The sequence below is a fragment of the Monopterus albus genome, unplaced genomic scaffold (genome assembly GCF_001952655.1).
Source record: "Monopterus albus unplaced genomic scaffold, M_albus_1.0 scaffold96.1, whole genome shotgun sequence".
In the NCBI taxonomy this organism is placed as follows: domain Eukaryota; kingdom Metazoa; phylum Chordata; class Actinopteri; order Synbranchiformes; family Synbranchidae; genus Monopterus; species Monopterus albus.
In genome coordinates, this window is record NW_018127976.1 from 814,586 (window position 1) to 826,127 (window position 11,542).

Below are 11,542 nucleotides of genomic sequence, written 5' to 3' on the forward strand. Positions count from 1 at the left end.
CTTTTTATTTTCGGGAGGCGAACTCTGCCAGTCCTGAAACACCAACAAACAAGGTAAGGCTTCAATAATACCAACCACTATACCCTTCAAAAACAATGTACAACTGCTCTAAAGAGAGAGAGCAGCTGATCCTAGGAACAACATCTGAGATCTCTGAGAGGAGTCCTAGGAACAGCTAAGATACTGCACAGGACCCTCAAGCTCATAACCACCTGTACATCTGTATGCACTTCAGTGCAACACTTCTGCCTTAACATTTGTGTTTATGAAGCTCAAAATGTTTGTTTTTGGTGAGATTGTTATAAATGTATAAATTCTGTTATATGTTCATTATTGAGTTCATAGTTAAAAGATGTTGTTGTACTGGACTACATTATATTCAGCGGTGTCTGTATATTTTTGTCCTGCCCGTTGACATACATGATAGGGTCAGAATATTAGGAACACCTCTGATGAGAACAGGCGGCACATTCCCACAACTGGGTGTGGTTTCAGTGTTGTCACCCAACACGCCTGCAGCATTTCAGAGCAGAGACTACTCCTTATTTTTTCATGATTTTCAAAGCTGATTTTATATACTCGTACTTGCTGATATTTTTAATTATTCAAATTTGGCTGGGTGGTTAATAATACATTTCCTATGGAGTAACACATATCTATTTCCACTTTATCCAGACTTTAAGATTACTTTGACACACAGATAGAGGATCAGCACCTTGTGTTTGTGCAGCTGGAGATGAAATACTATTTCTCAATTCTGTTCTCAAACATGTCCACCCACCTGCCCTTTGGCTGGCTGCCATGGCAACATAAGAGTCCCAGCACCACCAGAAGTGTGAAAGCAGCCCCCGGCCAATGAAGACAGGAGTGACGGTTCCCATGGTAAAGGAAGCAATTCACCCAATGTTCCTATGAAAGCATTGCAAAACAACCAGACATAAACCAAACAATTATTTAGGCAACCCTCACTTTTCCAAATTTAGGTGTAGGATTTTGGTTAAGCGTACTATTTTTAGGTCTGGGCACAGATTAAGGTATGGGGGTGCATGTACCAAATTGACTACTGATATAAATATGCATGCATAAATGTGTGTGCATACCTGTGCAGAGGCTTGTCTGTGTTCAGCCCTCTGGTGCTGCTCCAGCAGGCTGCTGAGCTGATCCCGGAGCTTCAGCAGAGCCTGGCCAGTTGATAGGCCCAGGGTCACGGCATCCTCCTCCTGAAACAACATGAAGGATAACCTCTTCACACTGATAGATGCTTTGCCAAAAAATTGTTCATGCCTCTCAAAAACAGAGGCATAAAAAATTCAGCAGACAAGTCCTCCCAAAAATTTTGCAATACAACACAATTACTATGACTGCCCATGGCAGTCTTAATTAGGGCTCAGTATTAACCATGGCCCAATGGCACATGGCCACAAGAAGTCACTATGTGGCAACCATATATCCCCAGGTTCCCCACTGTGCCCACCAAGCTTGATCAGATCCCTACTGAGGCTTTTAGTTCAACATTCTATGAAAACAGCGAACAAGGATACTTGTCACCAGCAAAATGCCATTATGTCAGGGTTGCTGAGGTATGGGTTTACTAATCCCAGTCACACTTCTACTACAATCGCTACAGAAGAACCATAAATAAGACTCGGACTATGAAAAAATGCCAACAAAAATTTTGGAGTGAATGGAAGCAGGAGTTTAAGTAACTAGAATATAAAATGTAATAATATAATGTACTGTGGTGTACACATAACTAACACAGGGACAATGCTGGTATGGAGGGAGGGGGGTACGGGAATGAATCGGGGGTGTCAAAGATCACTTCAGAGGATATGCAAATGCTTTAAGAGACAGAATATATGTATGTTTACAAAACTTGCTCTTTCAGTTTAAATAGTCACATTTTCATTCTCTTAATGTTTCATTCTCTTAATTTACTGAAGTGTCACAGTTAAGGAAGGCTGTGTTAAGTTGTGTTAAATTGCCTTTTTTACATTATTTTTACATTTGGGCTACCAAACTGTACTTTATCCACCAAATTTATGGTCTTGGTGGCCCATGGGGCCAGTGCATAAAAATATTAGCTTTGATCCTTGTTAACGATTTGAGGACATAATCAAGTAAGTTTTATGAATAATTTATGATAGCCATTGTCCTACAACCTTGGCACTGACACAACTCATCCTTAGATAACCGGGGTGAGAGTGTTATCATTATAAGCCTCTTTCACAGGAGACAGTCTGGTATGCCACAGCAGGAAACGCAAACAACAAAACTGATAACAAAAAAAATGACTACATTCCATTTAGGTGAGGCAGCTCCGGGGTGTTGGTATCGCTCCAATGAGCTCCATTTCTGAGACCATGGTGTTTTCTGCAAGAAAACAAAGGACTGCCCCCTTTATGTTGGGAACAAATTGTTGCCCCAATGAATTAAATCTGATGTTATATGACTGTACAGTATTGTTCAAAATAATAGCAGTACAATGTGACTAACCAGAATAATCCAGGTTTTTAGTATATTTTTTATTGCTACATGGCAAACAAGTTACCAGTAGGTGCAGTAGATTCTCAGAAAGCAAACAAGACCCAGCATTCATGATATGCACGCTCTTAAGGCTGTGAAATTGGGCAATTAGTTGAAAGGGGTGTGTTCAAAAAAATAGCAGTGTCTGCCGTTGACTGTACAAACACAAAACTATGTTGTACAAACGTTTTTGTTTCTAGGATTTAGCAATCCTGTGAATCACTAAACTAATATTTAGTTGTATGACCACAGTTTGTTATAACTGCTTCACATCTGTGTGGCATGGAGTCAACCAACTTGTGGCACCTTTCAGCTGTTATTACACTCCATGATTCTTTAACAACATTCCACAATTCATTTACATTTCTTGGTTTTGCTTCAGAAACAGCATTTTTGATATCACCCCACAAGTTCTCGATTGGATTAAGGTCCGGGGATTGGGCTGGCCACTCCATAACATTAATTTTGTTGGTTTGGAACCAAGACTTTGCTCGTTTACTAGTGTGTTTGGGGTCATTGTCTTGTTGAAACAACCATTTCAAGGGCATGTCCTCTTCAGCATAAGGCAACATGACCTCTTCAAGTATTTTGACATATGCAAACTGATCCATGATCCCTGGTATGCGATAAATAGGCCCAACACCATAGTAGGAGAAACATGCCCATATCATGATGCTTGCACCACCATGCTTCACTGTCTTCACTGTGTACTGTGGCTTGAAGTGTAACTGTCCAAATGACAGGTTTCATTTGAGATGTGGGTTTATGTTCATTGTTAATGGTGAGAGTATTACTTTTGTTGGTAAAGAGGTTTATTTTGAAGGGCAGTATGTGTCAACCATGTGACTGGAGTTGAGTGAGGGGCGCCAAATGTGGCATTATGGGACAGAGAAGAGACATACAGCCCAAAGTTATCTGCACATGGTTCTAGAGGCGCAAACGGTAAAATGTATATATATTGTATTTGTGCTTGTTGTTCATTTGCCTCTATTTGTATATTTAAGATGGTTTATTGTTACTTTCTTTGTAGTTTTCACGGTGTCTGAGGAGCAGAAAGGGAAATAAAACTTTCTAAAGACATCTGTATGAAGCGTGGCGATCCTTAAACTAGAACTAGGCCAGTGCAACTACGGGATCATGGATCAGTTTGCATATGTCAAAATACTTGAAGAGGTCATGTTGCCTTATGCTGAAGAGGACATGCCCTTGAAATGGTTGTTTCAACAAGACAATGACCCCAAACACACTAGTAAACGAGCAAAGTGTTGGTTCCAAACCAACAAAATTAATGTTATGGAGTGGCCAGCCCAATCCCCGGACCTTAATCCAATCGAGAACTTGTGGGGTGATATCAAAAATGCTGTTTCTGAAGCAAAACCAAGAAATGTAAATGAATTGTGGAATGTTGTTAAAGAATCATGGAGTGTAATAACAGCTGAAAGGTGCCACAAGTTGGTTGACTCCATGCCACACAGATGTGAAGCAGTTATAACAAACTGTGGTCATACAACTAAATATTAGTTTAGTGATTCACAGGATTGCTAAATCCTAGAAACAAAAACGTTTGTACAACATAGTTTTGTGTTTGTACAGTCAACGGCAGACACTGCTATTTTTTTGAACACACCCCTTTCAACTAATTGCCCAATTGCACAGCCTTAAGAGCGTGCATATCATGAATGCTGGGTCTTGTTTGCTTTCTGAGAATCTACTGCACCTACTGGTAACTTGTTTGCCATGTAGCAATAAAAAATATATTAAAAACCTGGATTATTCTGGTTAGTCACATTGTACTGCTATTATTTTGAACAATGCTGTATTTGTAGTTAATGGGAAAGCAACCTTTTCCCACACTCCATGTCAGTGTGAGGATGTGTGTTTGCAAAGGCCTACACATGCACCAACTGAAAGACATACAGAAATATGAAAACGTACACACTTATACACACAGGGCTCAGCTTTCCAGCTCTAAATCCCACACAGCCAACCTATAAATATCAATCCATTTCCCCAGAGTGACAGAGCCTCAGTAAAAAGCCTCCAGACACATAAAAACACACAGAGACACAACAAGCCTAAACAGCTGAAGTAAAGCAACGCTTGACTACAACCTACGAGGGCCTGTGTGACCCAGGCTGGGCTGCTTTCATTCTTGCCAGTTTAGCATCTTTTGCAAAGATGGATGCATGCAGAGGAATGATAGAGAAGATAGTCAAAGTAAGGAAAGTGGCCTTTTCTCTGCTGCATTTTTACATCACAGCTTTAGATCAGCTTTTAACATTAAACATGATACAGAGCAGCTTCATAAGGAATTTGTCCACTTTTTTCAGACTTTGTAGGACTGAATTTTAAATGGATAAAACACACGACACCCCTGAGAATGATCAAGAATATGTAACCCTTTGATTGTTCCTTTGCTACTCCTGGCTTTGTAGATTTTACAGTAGGCTTTATAAGACATAATTATTTGGGGAGGGGGCTGTTTTGTTTTTTACAACTTAGTTTTGCAGATTGGACCCTCTGTTGTTCAGAGTCAAGGTATGCTTCAGAGAAAGTGCCTGTCAGATCAACTAAACCCCTCCCTAGGCTGTAATCGGAGGGACCATCTAAAACACCCTGGCCTTCAAACACAGCCAAAAGACATCTTACAACTTAGTTTGTTTAAAGCAACACTGTACCAAAATACTGATACCTCATGTTGTTGTATGCACTCACAGTTCTCCTGTGCAGTGAAGGACTACTACCAATATCACCGGCACACTCTGGCTGTCAGTTTTACCTGACACGTCAATGGTCAAGGTCAAAGGTCAAAAGTGTTTATTTTTCATATGCACAGTTGACAAATGGTAGACAAACAATGTAAACAAACAACCACATACACTCACTCCCACTGGTAATTTAGAGTCACCAGTCAACATAAGCTGCAAGTCTTTATCCCTACTTATCTGAACATTCCTTTGTTGTCTGCATTGTTACCGTCTGTACATACTGCTTATTCTGCATTGTTTGCACTTTCTGTTGCTTGTAAATACTGCTTATTTTTATTTTTGTTATATTACACGGCCTTATGCTGGTTTGCTGTTTGCACATTGAGAGCCGATGTACCCGAGTCAAATTCCTCGTGTGTCCAACACACCTGGGGCCTATTTCAAGAAGGCGGTTTAACAAACTCAGAGTTCAAACCTGAACTCTGAGTTGACTTACTCAGAGTTGGAAAACTCGGAGTTTTCGGTTTCAGAACAGCTGAAAAGAGTTGGTTTAATCAACTCTGAGTTGTCTGACTCAGAGTTAGGCGCGTGCCACGCGACTATAAAAAGCCCTGAACAATGGAGTGAAGAAATTACGAGTCACCATGGCAACAGGACCAAGCCAAAATAGGTCTGCGTTTTTCCCCGACAGAAATGGATGTGCTACTACAAGCATATAGTGACTACGAGCCCATATTCCGTAAGAGAAGCAACACGGTTGCAGCGGCGAAAGAGAGAGAGTTAGCTTGGGGGAAAATAGCTGCCCGAGTCAATGCGTACGTTTACATTTTAATCATACAGTGTTCGGTGTAAGTAATTACTAAATAATGTTAGTAATGTTATTATTTGTCACTTGTAAAGTAAGGAATGGTTCTTAATTCTTCAATAATTGAATGAGTAACTTCAGTAATTGCATAAAATACCGAGTTTTGTACGAATTAAAAGTGCAGTTTTATGTCTACCCTTTCTTAAAATTCCTATTGTGGTTGATATGGGATTTGTAAAGTAATGATTAATAAATAATCCAGTACGTTTTATGGAGAGTAAGTATTACATTAATCAAAATACTTTTTTAAAAATTGACCCAACACTGATGTAATAATATAAGAATTGAATTTTAATTTTCATGTAGGTGCATTGATGGGAATATGTGTGCCATCAATGCATCCAACCACATTTGGAAATCCTGAAGGGGATTCTAATTATTAGTTTATTTCCAGAGGTCACAGCAAGATGTTATTAACTGATCATCATTTGTCAGATTAGCCTTACTGAAACGAATTCAATACCACTAACCTGCAATCCTGTGAAACTCCTCTTTAATGGCTCTGAGGGGTTTGTGCCCAGGAAACACAACAAAAATTCACAGAAAGCGCTTGAGGGCGAGGCACACTTTCCGAACTATTCTACATACTGTGGCCTTACTAATGGGCTCTGCATCCCCGATGCAAACTGCCATTTGCAACAAATCGTAACGCAACACAAAGCATCTGCTCGGATGTAAGACCACGATGGGTGATGTATCTGATGTATGGGTGGATAAGATTATTGATATATGTTATGGACTCTCTAGAAAAACGGTACCGCTCAAATAAAAATACATGGGGATATGACAAAAAATCAACTCGTGGCCTCAATATCCTCTCCCGACGTAAATGCAATTCCCTGCGAATTAATACAGCGTCCTCCTCTACAGGATCCTCTATGAATGGACACGCCATTTTGGTCTCTGCGTGACGGAAACGTGTGCAATCTATGAATGTACTGAAAGATTAAATGAGGTATTAAACACCTTTCACTTTAAAAAGGGGCGGAGACCCGGAGGAAACTCTGAGTTTCCCGAATAAAACCTGCTCCCGACCAGGTTAGGTTCACAGAGTAAGTTGCCGTAGTAACTGACTCTGAGTTTAGATTACCTCTCTTTGTGAAACGGGTTTAACTTACCCCGCTTCACGGGTTTAAGTTACCTCCGTTTCTGAAACCGAAAACTCCGAGTTGCCCTCATTTCGGGGTTAACAAACTCTGAGTTTCGACAAAACCGCCTTCTTGAAATAGGCCCCTGGCCAATTAAGCAGATTCTGATTCTGATTCTGATGTCTTTGGACTGTAGGAGGAAGCTGGAGTACCCGGAGAGAACCCACACAGGCAAAGGGAGAACATGCAACCTCCGCCCAGAATGGCCCCAGGTTGACCTGGGCTCGATCCCGGGACCTTGTTTGATTCACAGATCCAGAATTGGTCAATTTAGATTTGATACGATGAAGTATCGTATGTGTTGATTCATTTATATCAGATAAATACCAACAGTGCACAATGCAGAATTTTACAAGTATGCTACCCCAAACTGCTCCATGCAGTATTAGGTGCTTCATTCTAGATGTCCACTTCAGTGATCAGTTCGAGCATAGACGTGACAGAAACTGATTCATCTGCACTGTCTGTGTTGATATCAGCCTGATATCTCCAGACAGCTGTTAGCTAGCATTAGCTCCCCAGCAGCAACAGACTGAATAAAGTACAATCCACACACTGAGAAAAGACACAGATCCAAAGGTCACTCACTGAAGAGAATCACTTAAGAATCGATACTGGATTGGTCAAAAATAAAATCGTGATTAGTCAGATGATCAGTATTTTAAACCAGCTCTACTTTTACTACCAGAATTACCACTTTGCTGTTGGATGCCTCCACCAACCAGTCAGATTTAGGGGAATGGGACAGATGTGAGACCTTTGATGACCAAAATCTGATCAGTTCATCCTTGAATCCTATTGAAAATTTGTGCCAAATTTGAAGAAATCCCCTCACGGTGTTCCCGAGGTATGTTCACAGGAATGGGCCAGAGGGATGGACAGACATACAGACATGGCTATTAGCATAAAAAAATGCAAAAAAATGGCATCCAAAGTTTCTCAAGCCCCCACTGAGATACATTTTTTTTTGTGCAAATAAAAGTCCAAAACCTTAACATAGTCAATTTACTGTCACATATGTCACAAGAAACACTAAACCATGTCATTTGTGAAGCTGGACCAAAGAATGATCCATCTTTTTTACTTGAAAAATTATTGAAAAAATGGTAAATGGACTGCACTTTTATAGTGCTTTTCTACCTTATCAGACAATGAGTCACCCATTCCCAAAAACCACTGGCAGCAGAGCTGCCATGAAAGGTGCTGGCCTGGCCACTGGGAGCAACCTGGGGTTCAGTGTCACGCTCAAGGACAGTTCGACATGTGGACTGGGGAGAAAAGCCCAAAACTGTACAGAGGGCCTTTAAGCAATACATGAACCTCTGCCAGGAGACCTTTTAGCATTAGCTAAGCATTCTCCTCAATGTTGTTTAAATCCCAGGGGCCCTATCTGTTCAGTAAACAACTCTCTGCCTCAGGGACATTTAGGTAGCATAGGCAGATGTTGAACTAAGCAACCAAACTGACCTGATTCTTATCCTGGGGCTCCATAGCAACCACAGCCACTCAACATGCTCTGCTTCTCAACCAGCCAACACCACCTGGCAGAGCCCTGTTGGTGACTCTCTGCAATGTCCAAGTCTGGATGCCGCACCCTTGAAGCCCTTGACTGGATCCCCCTAAGCCGACCGCCTGTGGAAGCTGCAGATCAAGTGGTTCAGATAAGTATGGAGGAAGATGGAGAAGGCAGGCAGGTGCAGCCTTGGCAGGTGCAGCCTTGGTCTTCCACCTGGCAACACCTCTGCTGCCAGTGTCACAGGAGGCACACCCAACACCTGCAGGGACCAGTACAGAGAAGCAAGGAATTCTGGCTTTTATCTGAAGAGTTAATTGCTGCTCATGTACAGCAGAGTGATCCTCTTCATTATATTCATGTAGAGGTCTGTGGGAAAAAAGCAAATAACACAATGACTAACTGGAATGACTGAATTGACCTATGTTGCAGTACTTGTAAAGACACAAGCTGTTAAATACAGTATAATCATCTATTGGCAGACTTTACTGTTACCAATCTAGTATAAGATAGTTAGTCCACGAAGCTGGACTTTATTCCACCAGCATTATACCGGACCACTACGGCTTTCACCATCCCCCCCTTTGTGGCCTAGGAGACAGAGGCGACACCGTAAACAAAAGCAGTGTAAGAGAAGCGGCCTGCACGCTAGGCTACATGCTAACCCACACAGGCTGGCACTTCCTAGTCTCTTCCTCAAAAACGCCAGGCCACTTAACCAACAAAATTGACAAAATTTGGCTGCGGATCATCTCACAGAGAATAGACAGCTGTGTGGCGATTATAACTGAAACCTGGTTGGATGTCAAAATCTCAGACGCTGCGGTGGAGCTGGAGGGATGCTCCTTGTTTTGAGCAGACAGGACCGCAGCATCTGCTAAACAGAGAGGCGGAGATCTGGCGCTGTACATCTACAACTTCTGGTGCACAGCTACGAGTATCATTGGAACACACTGCTCCCCTGACTTGAAATATCTGGCAGTGAAATGCAAACCTTTTAAAACGGTGACAGAGATTTGCTCAGTCCTGAAAGTCTGATTGTAGCTATCTATATACCACCGCGAGCTAATGCTAAATTAGCGCTGGAGGAGCTGTACTGCCTGATCAGCAGGCAGATGAATGCAAACCCTGAAGCGGCTGTGATTGTGGCTGGAGACTTTAACCATGTGGAATTTAAAACAGTGTTTCCAAGATTTGACAGATTCATCAATTTTCCAACCAGGGACAATAATATCCTGGATCAAGTTTAATGCAACATCCCAGGAGCATACAAGGCCATAGAAGCTCCACACCTGGGCATGTCAGATCACATCTCTGCGGAGCTGATCCCAGCATATAAACCTCTGATCTGCAGGACAAAACCAATCACCAAAACAGTTAAGGTGTGGACTGAGGAGGCTTCTTCAGCATTACAGGACTGTTTTGAGCACACTGACTGGGGGGTGTTCAAAGAGGGCTCAGACCTGGAGGCTTATACATCAGCTGTTCTGGACTGGACTATGTGCAGTTCTGTACTGATGCTGTCCTACCTACAAAGTCCATCAGGATTTTTCCAAACCAGAAGCCATGGTTGGACAGTACAGTGTCAACTCTGCTCAAAACTCAGGACACTGCCTTCAGATCAGGCGACAGGCTGGCCTAAAGCAGGGCCCGGAAAGTACTAAAGAAGGGCATCCGGCTGGCCAAACGCAGGTACAAACTGTGCATTGAGGGGCACTTCATGAATAACACACAGAGTATGTGGAGAGGCATCAAAACAACAGACTACAGAGGTAACAACCAGCAGGTCAGCCATGATCCCACCCTCCCTCACACTAAATAGTTTCTTGGCACGCTTCAATACACCTGGCAGCAGAGGAACTGTACATCTCCCTCAGCTCGAGGAACAGGACACCAGTAATCATGAAGTGCTTTGAGAGGATCGTCCTAAAGCACATCAAGGACGTCATCCCTGTTGGTCTGGACAGCCATCAGTTCGCCTACAGAGAGAACCGATCAACAGAATGCTGTCTCAATAGCATTACACACAGCCCTGTCCCACCTGGAGCATCCTAACACTTATGTCAGGATGCTATTTGCTGACTTCAGTTCGGCATTTAATACTGTAAACCCAGAGAAACTGTGCAGTTTCAGTACCAATCTGGGAATGCCTGCAATGATGTGTCACTGGATTAAGGACTTTCTCACTAACAGGCCTGAAGTGGTGAGAATCGGAAGCTGCACATCATCCACACTGGTCCTGAACACAGGCAAACCACAGGGCTGTGTGCTCAGCCCAGTTCTCCTCACTCTGTTTACCCATGACTGTGATGCCATTCACCCCACAAACACAATAGTGAAGTTTGCGGATGACACCACCATAGTGGGTCTCATCTCAGACAATGATGAGACTCACTACAGAGAGGAGATCCAGCACCTGACAAGGTGGTTTTCAGATAACAATCTTGTCCTGAACACCAAAGGAGGTCATTATGGATTATAGGAGATCCAGGAAGACAATGTATGCTCCTCTTCTCATACATGGGGAGGTGGTGGAGCAAGCGGACAACATCAAGTTCATGGGCATCCACATCACATCTGACCTGGTCTCTGAACACATCCTACCTGGTGAAGAAAGCCCAGCAAAAGCTTTTCTTCCTCAGGAAGCTGAAAAGCACTGGTCTCTCAGTTGCTCACAAACTTCTACAGAGCAACAGTAGAGAGCATCCTCTGTCTCAGTGCAACAGTGTGGTATGGGAGCTGCACTGCACAGGACAGAAAGGACTTGACCAGGCTGGTGAGG

General features: G+C 42.5%; 1 protein-coding gene across 1 annotated transcript in view; it reads right to left on the minus strand.

Moving 5' to 3' along the window:
• tmem94 (transmembrane protein 94) overlaps window positions 1-11,542 on the minus strand; it is a 115,549-nt gene that overhangs the window by 102,089 nt on the left and 1,918 nt on the right. Inside the window, 3 exon segments of the mRNA XM_020608888.1 lie at window positions 782-909; window positions 1,101-1,220; window positions 8,715-9,129. Coding sequence (XP_020464544.1) covers window positions 782-909; window positions 1,101-1,220; window positions 8,715-8,738 — 272 coding nt within the window. The 5' untranslated portion in view covers window positions 8,739-9,129.